The sequence below is a fragment of the Pleurodeles waltl genome, chromosome 1_1, assembly GCF_031143425.1.
Source record: "Pleurodeles waltl isolate 20211129_DDA chromosome 1_1, aPleWal1.hap1.20221129, whole genome shotgun sequence".
Classification (NCBI taxonomy): domain Eukaryota; kingdom Metazoa; phylum Chordata; class Amphibia; order Caudata; family Salamandridae; genus Pleurodeles; species Pleurodeles waltl.
Genome location: NC_090436.1, coordinates 993,729,129 through 993,745,991, shown reverse-complemented (window position 1 = coordinate 993,745,991; position 16,863 = coordinate 993,729,129). Strand labels below are relative to the sequence as shown.

General features: G+C 39.2%; 1 protein-coding gene across 1 annotated transcript; it reads left to right on the top strand.

Moving 5' to 3' along the window:
- Nucleotides 1-686: 686 nt before the first annotated feature.
- Nucleotides 687-14,609, top strand: LOC138286775 (adipocyte plasma membrane-associated protein Hemomucin-like). Its single transcript, XM_069227288.1, has 5 exons — nucleotides 687-750; nucleotides 3,494-3,563; nucleotides 7,411-7,449; nucleotides 10,823-11,032; nucleotides 14,449-14,609. Exons 2-4 carry the CDS (start codon nucleotides 3,510-3,512, stop codon nucleotides 11,018-11,020), a joined length of 291 nt encoding a protein of 96 aa, XP_069083389.1. The 5' UTR covers nucleotides 687-750; nucleotides 3,494-3,509; the 3' UTR covers nucleotides 11,021-11,032; nucleotides 14,449-14,609.
- Nucleotides 14,610-16,863: the final 2,254 nt, after the last annotated feature.

Below are 16,863 nucleotides of genomic sequence, written 5' to 3'. Positions count from 1 at the left end.
GTTTTGTGAAACACTCTTTAAACTGAAATGGCTCAGAAAAATACTAATGGAGCACAGTGTCATATTTGGATATAATTTCCTCAATTAATTTGTTTAAAGCCTAAAAAGAATTATTTGTAACTTTTTATTAAATCTATAGTAACTCTACAGAATTAAAATTAGGAGAGGAATCGTTTTTTGATTTGTGATATTTTGTTAAATTGATATTTTTGCTAATTAACCATAGGGCAAAAAGTTGCAAATTCGGACCCACAAGTACCTACCTAGAGTTTCAACTCCGTTCATAATCGCCCTATCTATCATAGCGACACACTGAGGTGTACGTGTGAGCCAGAAGCGAGCACAATGCTAAGGGATCAGTAATTCTAAATTTAAGCACCCAGTTCCTAGAATCAAAATCTGAAAGGCATTATTGAACTCACAAGAGTCAGACAACGCCTCAGTTGGGTTTGAATGGCCACTGAAACTTCAACAACTCAAGTGTGGAGTTTCGTCTGTCTACCTAGTTTATTTAACAAGACCGCAGTTTTCACAAAATATTTCTTTTCAAAGCAGTAGGCAAGGAAACCAGATCAGGAATAATCGTGGGGGATTATTTCCTCCCACTATAACATGTATGACACAATGAGGCCTAATCCTGGGAAAGCCAGGCCCTTGAACGAACACTATAAATGGTGCAGGCATTGTAACACCAAACACCATCTCACCCACAAAAGCACCAGAAGACGATCCTTGTACCAGATCCTATTGGTAAGTTAATTCTTTTTAGCTTCGGATTGATTGTCAGAGAGATAGATGAAAAGGTGACCAGTCGAGTGGATTTAGGTTTTGATCATTTCTGAATTATTTCAAAGTCAACTTGATTGGACATTAATAAAACAGTTTATAATTGCGTTTAGAATTAAGAAACCCACTTCTATTTGTTTTTGTTACACACATGCAAAGCCTGGGAGTGAATCTCTACAATACATGTCTTCCTGGACCAAGTGGTCCACAAAAGCAATCCCATGATTAAGATGGGCATCCAGATGTTTAATTTTCGAACAAATTCCTTGTGAGAGATAGTATTTATATGTTTCACATTTTCTGTGTAAAAATACATATTGCTTATCTGTCCTTCGGTCTCGATTTCAAATTCTGTAAATGAAAAAGGGCATACTTTTGGATTAAATATATATTTGGAATTGATTCCTCTAAAATTCGAGCTCGCAGAAGGTTGTTTTAACTCCTGCCTATCCATATATTGCATTGATAAGCAAAGCCCCTTGCTGAGTGATGTACCGAAATTTTGCTCATAGCCTCAATTTGAAAACGAGATTCTGGACATGAGTCTCAAAAAAAGGCAGACTGGAATATATGATTTGTTGGATTTGGTTGTATGGTTTACATAGATTTCCAAATACCAGTGAATTCACAAAAATCCACAGGCCGTTACATGGAAATCTGTACAATTTGTAGATTCCCATGTGTATATTTAATCTTATACAGTCGAAAATCCGATGGTTTACAGTAGTTTTTAAGGTGCGAATGGCCCTTCATCTTGCTTTTCATGACAGGTAGTGTTGCCTCAGGAAGGAATTACAGCGTACCTGTCCCATAGAGCATATGTATTACACCTGGTTTTGATGACTCTAACTTAGCTTCCTAAATTAGGTGAAAAAACACTCTGAATGTTTGTGAATGCCTTCATAAATTATTTTCCATTTAATTAAAAATAACACAATGTGGTTAAATTGTAGCAAAAGAGACAACAGCATACAGTTTAGCTAACAAAAGTCTAAACTTATTTTTTTCTCTGTTATATTTGTCCGTTTTGTCTCAACGTATTACATATGACTATCTCGTATTAATCTTGCACAATAACACACAAAATTCAATGAAAGGGCTCTCACACTGTAAGGCAAGCCTACATCACTATGCATAGGGCCAGTAGAAAAACATGATGGCATAGCAACAACATTTCTGCAGGAATAATAATTAGCTGAAAAAAGTGCTGAATAGTTTGATGCTGAAAATAGCTTCTGATTTAACAGATAAAAAGTTATTAAAATGCAGCATTTAGTGGTGCAACAAAATGACTGACATTTTAATGTCGATAAATTGCCCCTTTTCGGCTCCCGAATGCCACATTGCGCATGCAAACAGGTGAAAGGTTTGTCCAGATACTCGGAACAACCTTTAATTATCTGGCAGAAAGGATTTTGGCGGTCATTCCGACCCTGGCGGTCATGGACCGCCAGGGCCGGGGACCGCGGGAGCACCGCCAACAGGCTGGCGGTGCTCCCAAGGGCATTCTGACCGCGGCGGTACATCCGCGGTCAGAAACGGAAAACCGGCGGTGTACCGCCGGTTTTCCGCTGCCCTGGGGAATCCTCCATCTGCGCCGCCCTGGGGATTCCGACCCCCATACCGCCATCCTGTTCCTGGCGGCTTTGGCCGCCAGGAACAGGATGGCGGTATGGGGTGTCGTGGGGCCCCTGGGGGCCCCTGCAGTGCCCATGCCAATGGCATGGGCACTGCAGGGGCCCCAGTAACAGGGCCCCACTGAGAATTTCAGTGTCTGCAAAGGAGACACTGAAATTCGCGACGGGTGCAACTGCACCCGTCGCACCCTTTCCACTCCGCCGGCTCCATTCGGAGCCGGCATCCTCGTGGAAAGGGGTTTCCCGCTGGGCGGGCGGGCGGCCTTCTGGCAGTCGCCCGCCTGCCCAGTGGGAAACACAGAATAACCGCGGCGGTCTTCTGACCGCGCAGCGGTATTCTGGCGGCTCCCGCCGGCACCGCAGTTACCGCAGCCGGCGGGAGTCAGAATGACCCCCTTTGTCTGTTTGCAGTGCAATTTCTATGAACGGAAAGAGACGTTTCCAGATGTCCTGCTATTGCGTGAAATGGGGCAAACACAAACTGAAGAGAAGTAAACATATCTGTGTGTTGCTGAATAAGTGAGACACGCCATTCATCGCTGTAAAATCTATATAAATAAGCTTGTTTTCTGCACAGTGCCACACTGCGTCTGTTTTACACGGTGCCCTACTCTGGGTGGTGGAAAGGTGAATGCTAATAACATGTTTTTTCTGTGTTTTTACACAAGTTGTTTTATTCGTCTAAAAAAACTTTGTGGGAATATCTGCTACATCTATATAGTATTTATTTCTCAAGGAGCCCATGTTGTTGCACTGGCCTCGATTTTATATGAAAGTGTGCTAAATAGTAAAATAGCTACATCATTTTGCCACAACGTGGGCTGCCTAATTAGCTTTCATTACCTAAAGATTACAAAATGGGCCGTGCCTTGTCACATAATTTGCCTTTCGCTACTCTTTGTTGTTGCATAACTTCAGTGGTGCTGAATATAGGTTACATTTATAAAAAAATGAGTCAATTTTAACCCTTGACAAATAGGTGCAAATGTTCTTCCAATCACAAAGATAATGTATTAATTCAGATATTTTCTCTTAATTAACCATTCATTGTTTTTCCTATTTCCTTACAGATACCAATAATAGAAGATGAGGACCTTGGTTGTGGTGTCCTGCCTTCTGGCCTTAGCCGTTTGCATTGCGGTGAGTGATGGTGTGTGGAGCAGTAGCAGACATGTGGTACTTTGTTAGTCTCACTCAAGGATTGTCCGTTTCCTAAAAATTGAATTTGGAAACACTTTCTAGTGCACTCTTAAGGCCCAAATGGTGCTGTTGGATTGTCTGGGTGTTTGAAGCATTTTTACATTTGTCTGTCCTTGAAAATGACATTAAATATTGAACAGTCCTGAAGTGCCCTCTTAGGGTATGCACAATGTGTAATATTTAGTTTGAAATCACTTAAGATGCAGACGAACAGCACCAGTTTGGAATAACAACTGTGAGATATCCATGCCTAACATAAGTGATTTACTATACTGGTTCTTAAAGCCTCTACTGTGCAATCCGGGTCGATAAGGGAAGAGAGGACAGTAAACTATCAGTAGATTATTTTTGAACCAACCATGAATTAAGGACAAAGCATTGTTTATTAAAAGGGGAAACAAAAAGTGCAATATAAGTGATACAGTACTCCCTGGCGAACATTATGAGTATATTGAAAGTCACTAAGAAATTCCTTACCTATATAGTGGAATGAGGCCGAAGGCCGAGTTCCTTTATAAGGTTATGGAACTCTAAGGTGACTTGCAATGCCTATATCATGTACGCCGGGGATATTTTATCCAATGGAATACAGGGACACACCATCCCCTTTCCCACAAATGACTGAAAATGTCAGGGGCATATTTACAAGAGGGTTGAACCATGCTTGCACCATGCAACATCAGGTACATCAGATATTTTAAGCCATTCAAAGCCACTTTTCATGGCTTTGAATGGCTTCACAAATCTGGAGTAATGTAAGGCAGCTCAAATCACTGTGTTGCATTACTCTGGGCATAAGGAGGCACTACAGGGGACTGCGTGGGTGTGTCCACTCAACTCCAATAGTTTTTCATGTATTTGTATTTTTGCCAAACCTGGTAAACCTGGGAATGCACCAAAAAGCTCGGCGTCCCCAGGAGAGAAATAACCAGGAGAAATATCATTATTTCTCTTTGTTTTTTTCCTCTTTCTGTGTGTGCAGTATTCTGCAGCATACATAAAAAAATGAAAAGTCCTCTCAGGATTATTTTTATGCAGGAAAGTGCCCCTACCTGCACAAAACAACCCCACATGCCACACAGGCACCCTTTCATCATGGTAGAAGGATGTCTGTGTTCGGGCTAGAAGGCAAAAATGGCACCAGCTAACGAAAAAGGACGGGAATGCACCATATTGTATAAATATGGTGCCTTCCTGCTCTTTCCATGTGAAGCAGGGCAGCACAGCAAGGTTACTTTCTGCCCTGTGTGACAAAATCCATAAATATGGGCCTTGGTGTGCAGCTCTTTCAAATGAAAGAGTGAGCATGTTTGAAAACAAGAATAATAAAAATAAAACCTCTAGAGCAAAATTAAACACATCAAAACCTGGTAGTTGTTTGTTGCAAACAGATGTTAGAAACAGTTCAATATGTCAGTTATTTTTTTTTAAACTGCAGTAGCTCTAAATGCATACAAACATGTAGAAAGATTCTAGCTTTTCTCTGTCTAATGAGTGCAAAATTAAACATATTGCCTCTGCTTGCTTATTAAATAGAGCAGAATAAAGAAAAGTGATTTAGTGTTTACATTGCCTTAAACAGCTTCTTTATGGTCTGTGACCCAACCTGCCTTTCACCCTGACTGCTGGCTCTGGCAGCAGGTATTGTGACGTCAGAACTCAACAGTATTAAATTTTATTAGAAAATTGGAATGTTGAGCTCTCTATAGAAGACAATGGAGGGCAACAGGCTTCTAGTCTGGTAAAAGCCCAGAGCATTAACATTCCAATGTTTGACTTTCACAGATGCTGCTGTGAACAAAGGGGACATGGAGTCCAATGGGATTTCAACCCCCTCTGGCTCCATGAAACCTTTGTTTTACTGATTAGAACATTCGCCCTCGAGGGGTAAATGACTGAGCCAATCACTTGACACCAATAATAAAGAAATTAGAGACATGCTTTTATACAGGGGTTGCAGGCTTAAGTGCTTTATATTAGAATTTTGGTGGGAGACCCTTTATCAGCAATCATTCTCCCCCTATATTGTGGTCTTTAATGGAGCTCCCAATCTTCTATACTAGAATGGTTTCTTGTTCTCATCCAACCACACTGCTTAGAATGTCCTGTAACACATTGCCCCTTGATTGCATTACATCATCTGAGAATGAACAGGAGCTGCCTGCATTGAAACTGTTGCTCCTGCACTTTAGGCTTATGCTCTCCACCCATTCCTTGCTCTCTCTCTCACCCCATCCCTGACATGAACATTTTGCTACCACACTTCCCCTCTCTCTCTTGTCTTTGGATACTCTATGGAAGTTTTTTGCCTCATGTGACTCAGGTAAAACAGAGAGTCGCAATACTAACAAAGTCGTATATGTTATTAATTTGCAGAGAGTTAATAATGTAGAATCCCTTGCCTTTTCTTCCACGTCGAAGGTTCTTCTTTCATTGCCTCCTCTTCATGATAAGGAGCTTCCACCGATAGCAGAAGTCCCACATTTTTTATTTGCAAACATTTATTGAGTACCTTGTTTTTCAAAGATATTTGTGCAGCAGGGAAAAGCATGTGAGCCTCACAAGTGTGCTGAACTTCCCATCCACATTATTAAAAGTGCATTATGTCCTATGAAACTTGCAATATGGTGGACAACACATCTGCCACCTTTTGAAAGAGTATTCCATCTGTCAAAATCTAAATCAGGCTTTTTTTCCTCTCTTTTTCCCACTCTGTTGGGTGGTTGAAGTGCCCAGTATAATACTGAATCATTAAATGGTGATCAACTAGGCATGAGCTATGATTGGCGGTGGCTGACTCAGGACATATATATGTCCTGTTAATGTCAAGAGTTATGTTTAAGATTATAATTAAATTCAAACCCTCCTATGAACCTGTGGAGTCTGAAATACTGAGAACCTGTTCTGGAAGGATTAACAGCTGTAATATGGCAATCCACTGCAGTCCTGCTGTATTAGGTATTAATATTAGTACTGTTGGTGCTATATAGAACTGACAATGGTATGTAATTAGTACCAGTAGTAAATAAACCAGTAGTAATTACTGACTGCATTTGATAGGTCACTAGCAGAACACAAAATCGTATACTGATCATAAGGAAATGGAAACAAGTAGGGTAATTTCTGATCTTCAGGAAATAAAAATAGAAATATGGAGTGCATGGCATGTTTTAGCACATTTGCAGCTCAACCTTTAATAAAGCTCAATTTTCCTGTGAATGGAAAGCCACTGTTTCTCTGCCACTGGCACTTGGTCAAATGCAAATCACTGTTGAAATGTGTTTCTTACTTACTTAATGGGCAGTATGTTACTACTGGAACTATTCACCATTTAACACATTTCATTACTAACTACCACCACCTTTCTGGAATGGAACACCTACAATACACAATTGGTAAGTTCTCCCACACTGACTCTTAGTGAATAAGTGAGCTGTTTGTGAAATGCACATGGCAGATTTGACCTCATTTAGACCCTGCTTTGCAGCAGTTGTAAATAACGAAGGGCTCATTGCCAAATGATTGGCATGAGGTGAAGATTGGGGTAGCAATCCAGAGGTTGTCAATGGTAGGATTTGGAATCAGCGTGGAAACTGTTGGATGGGACAGCAGTCTTATGCCACTGATTCTGACTTAGAGATGGGTGCTGAATGTATCAGTAACAAGTGCTAAAGGTAACTTTAATTTAATGATTGAAAAAAGTATCACTCTTGCATTGCATTACACCTCAACTACACCTGGCTAAGAGCATTTTTTCTTCTGAATATTTATCTTCTATCCTTTTCAGGCCTTTGAACGGGATGAGAGGAGTGCAAGTGACAGTGGCGTAAGTATAGGACATTCTGTTCAATAGTTTCTTACTTCCTACAGAGACCATGACAATGTACCTTTCTATGCAAAATTTCTTTTTTGGTTCATGGTATCTGAATTTCCTGTCCTGTAAAAAATATTTTTCTAGTCTGTCTGTGGTTCATATTTGGGCTTCTGTGAATGAATGACCTTAAACTTTACACCACCTGGACCATCAATAAGAATTTAGATAAAATTAAAGGAAGGATACAATTCAATTTAAATCAATTATGTTTACTTAGGTAGGTATTTAATTCCATGTTTGGAAGGACTATTAGAGACATGGACCAACCATATCCACACTGTTCCTTACATTCTTTGAAATACTTCAGTTCATCTTGACTTCTAATCCTTTAGAGAGGACACACGTAAATGCAGATGGGTGAGATAGGCTGAGTCTGACTCAATGTTTGACCTGAGACATGTCACTTTCCTGCTTTGTCTTGACATTATTCCAAAATATATTGGGCAGATATGCAACATATCAGCAATTCACGTATAATTATGTCTTAATGTGTTTTCTTGTTGAATTTAGTTATATGGGTCCATTTCATGATGGGTTTTAATGATAAAGTACAGTCAAGCACCTATTTTATGCACAAGTGGGGCACAAAATGAATTCATTTAACTCAATATTTCTCTGAGTTAATACTTTATTTTCAGACAGCACAAACCGGAAACATAAAAAGGCAATGTTTTCTCGATGTTTCTGTGTGGAATTGTCAGAAATTAAAGCAGTAACTGAGACAAATATCAGAATAAACTCATAGATTGTTTGCCTTGCAGAAGCATAAAATAGGCGCAGGGCTCAGAGCTGCCCATTAAAGCCAATCATGATATGACCCATGGTGTCCTTTTAGCTTTGTTCCAATGAAAAGCTTGTGTGGTAAAGGCTTGAAATATAAAATCTATTTAACGAGTGTGCTCTAATTTCCTAAGGCCTGCTGATCAGTCAACCTGTAATAGTTCTACATCTGTATCATGTTTTATTACTCAGTCCCCGAGAAGTGAATCCTCTCAGTGTATGTATTTGGAAATCAGGATCATTATGAAGGATAAAATCAACAAACGTTATGAATAAAACCTGCCATCATCAGTAGGTTTGATGTTAGATGCTTCAAATTGTTTTGTTTTTGGCCTGAAATCTTCAGACTCTCATTTCTACATGTCTATGCTTGGGAAATAAGGCAAATGTAAATTGTGAATTTGGTCAGTGTTGATGGGATGAACACATCAGAATCGGCTGCTTTGTGCTGCAAGAAAATGTTTGAAGCTGGACTCACAAAATTAAGACTTTTTTTGGTGTAGGTCTTACTTGTATGAAAAATTGCAAATTAAAATTTGGTATTACGAAAACTTGAAGTTGCACTCACAAAGGGATTTACATGTCCATAAAATTAGCCCACTTGATTATTGAGTAAATACCTTTCTTGAACTCAAATGGGGAATCCACATCCTTAAAACTGAAGGAAAACAACATCTTTATAATTTGTAAAAATAATTTCAGTCGTGGGAAAAATGAAAGAAACAGTATAAACGATGACTGTGCACATGTGAAGGTGTGTCCCATGTGCACCGGTGCACTAAGAATTTACAAATGTAGAGAGCACTTTATATTGACATAGGTAATGATTAACATAAAGAATTATAGATAGGTAACAGTGAACATCAGCAATATTTTTCACCAAGAGGTTCTGCGTAAACATCAACTAGATCACAAGTGCAAAGTTTGTCATGTCTATGATGCCAGTCAGCGCCTCTAGATAAAAACATCAGGGCTATTACAGTTACTGATCTTTAATTTTATGTTATACATTGTCTCCAAACTCATTTGCTCCATTTTTCAACTGCTATTCAAGGAGAGAAGAGTCATTACATAAGATGGCCTCTCCTTCCTGTCCCAAATGTTGAAAATAAACAGACTTCCTTCTTCACACCTTTGAGCGCTTCCTCCCTTTTGCTTACCAAAACAATGTGAGTAGCAGTGCTGCTCTGACAGGCTATCAGGGAGCCATGTCAGAGAAATGGGGAATACCTTTATGACAGCAACAATGGGAAAGAACTTTTGCTTCAGATTTTCATTATGTCATAGAAGTTTGTATTCCAATTTAGAGTTTGGTATTACAATAAAGGCTTTGAATGGAAGCAATAATAACATATGGAATTACAGATGGCAGATGGGTAACATCCTTGTAATTTGCTTTTAACCCAGCTATAATGTTATGTTATGTATGGCCCTCGAATACATTTGCCCATGCTTTCAGCTCTAAACATACGAGGACGATTAATGAGGAAGCCATGTGTTGTCTTCCCTGTCCCAAATTTGAAAACACCCATCCTCAACAACTCTCTGTGCTTTCCCTTCCATCTCTTTGAGAAGCTGTGCACACTCTCCGGTGCTGCTTTGACAAGCCCTCAGAGAGCCCAGCCAGGACAGCCTAGTATTTGTTTATGACGTAGGAACTATAGTTAACAAGATCTGTTACCCATTGTTGCTACATCATAGTAGTAAATTATTTAGTTTAGAATACATTTGTTTATGCCAGTGGCTTTCTGTGAGGGCCATGCATTGCATATAGAATTATAGATGGTTAACAGTGAAATATGGGATGGTTTTTCACGAAGGTGTTCTAAGTGACACCAAATAGACACCAGGAGAAAAGCTCAATCTATCTATAATGTCACTCAGAATCCCAACATGAAAACACATCACTACAATACACTTTTTACCCTTCATAATTCTCTGTTACAAATTCCCCCCAACCCCCAAGTCATCTGCCTCTTCTTTCAATGTAAGCTATATATTTCAAAACGTTTTCAGGTATATTTTTGAAAAGATTTATGAGTTATTAAATTTCAGAAAGCTACATCCAAGCAATGGAGTAAACTTGCAGGGGAAATTTCAGTTTTCTTTTTTTTCTCCTACATTCTATGCAAACATATTATGGTGTTAAGCAGCAGCTCTGCTCGAAAGTGTTCACAACTAGGTTACTTTGTGGACAGAATACATTGATGGTCAATAGACCTTCATACTTCAGTCCATGAATTTTAGTTTTTTTGTGTTTTTTGGGGGAAGGATGTGAATGGGTCCTAACAACACCATACAGAGCCATATTTATATATAAAAAAGGGTGACTGCCTGCAGCAAACGTGTTTTAGGTCTTAAAACATTGAACTGGTGTTTGCTGTCCGTGGAAATAAACCTTTGTTGGTATGTCCTGCTTTGTGTGCCTATAGTGAGCAAAATCATTCACACACCTCTTCAAAGAATATGGTATAATATTTTATGTACATTTGTATTATAATTTATAAGAGTGAGACATATTTTTATTGTGTTCTCTATTTTCCAGTCACATGAAAAAAGATGGCACAAAAAGAAGCATCATTATCATCGTCGTACAACGACTCCAACCACTACTACTCCAACCACTACTACTCCGACCACTACTACCCCAACTACTACTACTCCGACAACTACTACTCCAACTACTACTACACCAACAACAACTACCCCCACTACAACAAAGGCTTCCACAGCTCAAGGTTAAATAGGAAATCAGGTACGTGATGCATACACCAGTAAATAATATATAAGTATTTGATCACTTGTGTGGAAATTGCTGTTACTGAATGTATATTTTCCAAACAACAAGAGGCCAATAATTGGAATTCACAACAACCACACTCTTTTTTCACCTTCATCAACATTCTTAACATTGATCAATATAAGAGTAATGCAAGATGAAACAGCTCTTTATGATAGCTAGAAAAACAAACACTTTCACCAAAATATGTGTTGTTAGCACTAGCCTCAAGGGCATGTGTGCAAATATGCCTAGCAGCTCTACAAATATGATAGCACAATATTGTACCCAGTCCAACCATGTTGCTTCCCTAGAGCTGTCAATGTCACAATACAAGTTTGGTTAACCTGACCCTCCCAAACAAGCATGTCTTTATTAAAATGCAATTGGACACATATCGAGAACAATATATTCATTCACATGCACGTTTGAACATGAGGCCACATAAAGGATGGAAATTAGGTTACAGAAAGTCAATGATGCATCAACCACATTCCATCACTGCAACAAACTGAATATAAGTAAAACCTTTACACAATTTATTTCAATGTCAGCATTATTCAAAAGAGTCTCAATTTAAACAGTGAGAATGAAATGAAGGGACTATACAAATGTAGCTGGCAAACTCCACATTCCAGTCTCCAACCACTTCATGGAACCGGCTTGAGTCTGTGTAGAGCTCCCGCCTGTTTCTCTTGGTTCGAATACACTTTGTCAAACTAGTTCTGAACTACTTGAAGAGCAAGATTGAACTTTTTGGTGATTCAAGTGCACATCATAGTATATTACAGTAATCCAATCACAACCACAAACACAGATTCTTATAGATCCATCCCATATGTGATTGGTGCCGAATTCTTCTGTTTGGTGGCTTAAAAATGCAAGTCTGGTGGCTTTTAAGCCATACCAGCAAAGGATCCTGCAACTCCAACATTTGGTAACAAACATTTAACACTCTCTGCTTGATGTGAACTTGCAGACTGGAATGCGCTGTTATTACCTTTTTGCTTAGCCTTCAAATGTATCTCCTTCTGGAAAGGTCCTAAAGTCTGGAGCTGGCACAGCAAATAATACAAGTTACTTTCATTTCGTGATGTACTGCCTCATTTTGAGTGCCCCATAATCTTGTTTCTGAAACAACAAATGCAGTTTGTGTCTGAATTACGATTATCAGCAGTACATAGATTTCATTTGCTTTCTTCCCCTCCTAATTGGCATAATTATTGCAGGTAAACCACAGAGGGACTTATTTACAAGCACTTTGTACCACTGTTGTATCACTTTTTTTGATGCAGCAGTTCCAGAAAGCAGTCCCCCACAGTGCACAACATTTACAGACTGGTACAATAGGACCATTGCACCAGTTTCTAAAGCCTTGTGCCACACTATACCTGCATCAGGTATAATGTATGCAAGGTTGGCATTCTCTTGTTAATAGCCATGCAGAACTAGTGCAGGGAAATCTACAAGATTTCACTGCGTTGTGCTATACCTTGACAGCATCACTTTTTTAATGCCTGCTTAGAGCAGGCGTTAAACTGACAGGGTTTTTTTTTTAATGGAGTCCTCCTGTTATTGCTGGAATAGTGTCATTTTTAAATATTAGTCCAGTAATGCGTAGTTTTAGTACCACAGATGTGTCAGAATTTCTGACACATCTGTGGACACTGTGCACCATGGAGCACTGTACAGCAAATACAGCACTACCATAGCGTCATTAGGGGGCGCAGGGTAGCACAAGAAATCTGATGCACTGATGGCAACGCATCAGATTCATGTAAATAAGCCACAGAATTTTGGAATGATATGGAAACATTGTACTGGGGTGGAAAAGAACCCAGTGGTATCTGCATTTCCCAAGTCCAGGTGGCATTTGTGTAAGGTCTTTTTTGACTTATTAAACAACTATATACTGCAGGTGAAGGGTCTCAATCTAAACAAAGGTGAATGATAAATAAACATAAATGAGATTGCTTAAAGCTATATGTCACTAAAAGAAAGGCACGGATGACAGCAGCCCTCTCTTCTGGAAATTTCCAGCAGGAGGTGGTCACCAATCACAGCCTGAGTAAATAAAAGGACTGCAGTGGGAAAGAAAAGCCACCTTCACTGCAAATTTAGTGATGCTGCATCCCAATGGACCACAAACTTCACCAGTGAACCCTTGGCAAATTATGTGAAAAAGAAACTTGTACCGATATAGAATGTCTTCTTAGTAACATTACCATCCTACCTTAGGCAGACATATTGTACTGTATATTACACTGATCACATTTACAGCCAAATTACAATTGGATGCAATCCAATTTGTTTATAGTCACACTACTTCTGATTTTGCACTCAAATTTTTTTTTTGCCCAACTGCTCCTTCAAAATGTTCATATTGGACTGCCACACGGAACAATGAGATTGGAAGAAAATAGCAGCACTTCTTATTTGGGTGTTCACAATTTATTAATCTAGAACATTAAAGACTTATTTTTATATTTTACTTTGTGATACGTCCAGTGTGAAGATGCACTTCTGCTCACCCTCCCAAACCGCCAGGAACAGGATGGCGGGAAGGGGGTCGGAATCCCCATGGCGGTGCTGCAAGCAGCGCCGCCATGGAGGATTCCCCCAGCCGTGGGAAATCCGGTGGAAAACCGCCGGACCCGGCTGGGCGACCGCGGCTTCACAGCCGCGGTCGGAATACGAAATGAAGCACCGCCAGCCTGTTGGCGGTGCTTCAGCCGGCCTCCACCCTGGTGGTCATAGACCGCCAGGGCTGGAATGAGGCCCATAATGTCAAGAGGTTCTGTACATTGCATCAACATTTGGTGTAAAAGGTTATATACAGTTTGGCTGAATTTAATGCATGATAACTGTTGAGTGAGAGTCCAAATACAGGATAGACAACCTAAAATATTCACATATATACATTTCTACATATTCACACTGAGGGTAAATGGGAGGGAATGGTTGTGCAAGAGAATGAATTGTGACTACCACTGAGCCAAGGTGGGTGGGAACTTTAGAGTCATTTTGACAGTGAGAAGAAAGTAGATGGAGTTCAGTCCAAACAGGAGTCTAGTCCTGAGGTATGAACTGAGTAGCTTTAATTAATAGAATTGTGTAGCAGCACAGGGAGATTAGAGGGAAACTAAATATTGAGATTAGTGAAGCGAAAGGTGCAAGAAGGCGCAAATGGTGTTAGCATTTTACAGTGGTGTGTAGAACACAGAACATTTGTACCTTTAAAAAATAAACTTAGATGTTAATAAATATTAATTTGTTGAACAATTTCCATCTCTGTGTTGCTGACATTACTCTGGGTGCTGTGCAAAAAATTATTTAAATCACCACTACATCCACAGTATAACATAACCTATTATGACTCTGTTTCATTACAGAATGAGGAAAGCAGCTCATCGGAATTGAAAAGAAACGCCTGGTCTTTACTATCAGTTGGAATAACAGAAGCACTACCTTCTAAAGAATAAAAAAAGCTGTGTCTTATGTTCAAATTGTTCTTTTCATTATGATTTTTCTTCAATAAATCAATTCTGCAGAACAGCATTGTAGATTATTTTAGATATACTTATCTCACATTTTGTAAGCAAGAACTCGACCAGAGCTCACTGCAGTATTTGGTTTAAGGCACAACCTTTCGGTCACAGGCTTTTAAGATATCTTGAATAAAACACCCACCACATTTGAGAGGCTGTAGACACACAGGTGAAGAGCACAGATCCAAGAAAGCTGTTTTTAGGATCTTGCCCAACTTTGCTGACAAGGGAATCAGATCTCCAAATAATGATACCAATTCACATTTTCTGTCTTCTTTGCCACCACTCTGGCTCCTATTGCAATTGTGAGTTTAATTTGAATGTGCCCTTCATGCACAACATCTTGGCTACTGTCTCCCATCACATTTCAAGGATGATTTCTTGTATCACAGAACACTTCTGAATGTAATCCCAGTGCTTAATTTGAGCCAGTGGTTGCAGGTGGTGCCATTCAGCACTCATTTCTATGGACTGGCACTTATGTTTCCTATCAGACTTTGAGCAAGTGCAAGGGGGGAGAGAAAGAATGGAACACCATGAAAAAGGGAGGAGGCAGATGAAGAAATGACCAGCAAGAGTGAGAAAAAGGGGCAGAGAGTGATTTCTAGTGGATTAAAGAGGCATCAGGAGGAAGCAAGACTTCATAGCTTTGGTATATGGCAGTCTGACATTCGATAGACCCGCCGGCTTATGAGCAAAACTTTGGGCCCCAGCCTTTATTGTTTTATGATTATGCACTATGTAATCCTGCCTTACACAAACTCAGTGAAGGCCCATGAGATCAGCAATGTGTGGTGCTTATCTGATTCTAATCTTTGCATATATTTCTCACTTCTTACTCCTGTTGTAAAATGTACTATCTTCACAGTGACCATTAGGGCAAGGCTTTAGTCACATACTGTATTTGAGACTACCAGAAAGGTTTAAACAACCACTTCTTATCTGATTGCTGTCAGATTCTGTCAGGGTGTGCCACTCCAGTCTCAAGCACATGAAAAATGTGTGCAGCGTACAACTATCCACACTTTTCTCAATGCTCAAAGCTTTGTTACCAACATTTTATTGCCTCCATAATTGGCACAAGAAGGCTATGACTAATCTTGCATCACGCCACCTGACATTTACAGTGACCTGATGAGCATTACAAACACCACCTTAAAGTCTCATGTGGGACTAATTGCATTTTTACTTCTTTAAACTGCATTGCCTTTGCATTTGACACGTAGGGGTTTAATCACAAATTGCATTTAAAAATACATAAAGTATAACTACTGTAATATTACTAGCTTTGTAGAAAATTTCAGCAAAGTGATATGAAAGTATGTGTAATTACACAAAATGATAATCTGTAATTTCACATTAAATTTTTGCATTAATTAAATGCACCTTTGCATCAACGTTTGATGCCAGGGCACATTTCGCACTAAAAGTGCAAATTTACAAAAACACCACAAACAACAGTTGCTTGCGTTCTGTTGTTCCAGTTTATTTGCAGTAAAGTTTTACTGCAAACGTCACATCTGTTTTAAATTCTTACAGCGAATTGTGTATAATTACATGAAGTGTTTAATGTTGTAATGAACATAATACAAAATTATCCCAATTACACAAATTATGCAAGCATAATGTAAATTACATCCAGGCCTAAACATTACTCTTGTACTACAAAATACAATTTACAATCCTACTGTTGTAGAGGTCTGTCTCTACCTCTCCTGTCTTTCTGTGATGTCAACACAGGTAGGAATATTTTTTTTTATTAGTAAGTAGTATATTTAGAAGGAACTAGATGGAGTTGTGAGAAACTGGGGAATATGCATTAATAAGTGGAATGGGTTTAAGACAATAAAAGGAGGTGCTTGGACATGGGAAATGGTAATGCAATTACACATCCACAAAATAGCAACACTACTGCTAGTCACAAAAGATATTTCTAAATCTAATAAAGCCCTTTAATTCCTAAGTCTTAAAAGTGTCAAAACAGGATCTAATGTATTCCAGGGCAGCCTTGAACAAAGAGGTGCACAACACAACGCCAACCACTGGTACCTAATTTATTATTTCTGTGCAAAAACAAACAAACTACACAAACATTAGAAGTTCAAAGGTTATAGATATAACTTTATAAATATGCTAAAAAGTTATAATTTACATCCCACACAAATGTCCTACAATTTGCACACCTCTATACAGAGAGTTGAGGCTTGAGAAAGATCCTAGACTCTACCCTTGAAAAATTCCCTGATTGAATGGGGATCA

Coding starts and splice junctions, on each gene's coding strand:
- LOC138286775 (XM_069227288.1), top strand. CDS start 3,510: ATGAGGACCTTGGTTGTGGTGTCCTGCCTTCTGGCCTTAGCCGTTTGC. Junction 3,564..7,410: donor CCTTAGCCGTTTGCATTGCG/GTGAGTGATGGT, acceptor TATCCTTTTCAG/GCCTTTGAACGGGATGAGAG. Junction 7,450..10,822: donor GGAGTGCAAGTGACAGTGGC/GTAAGTATAGGA, acceptor TCTATTTTCCAG/TCACATGAAAAAAGATGGCA.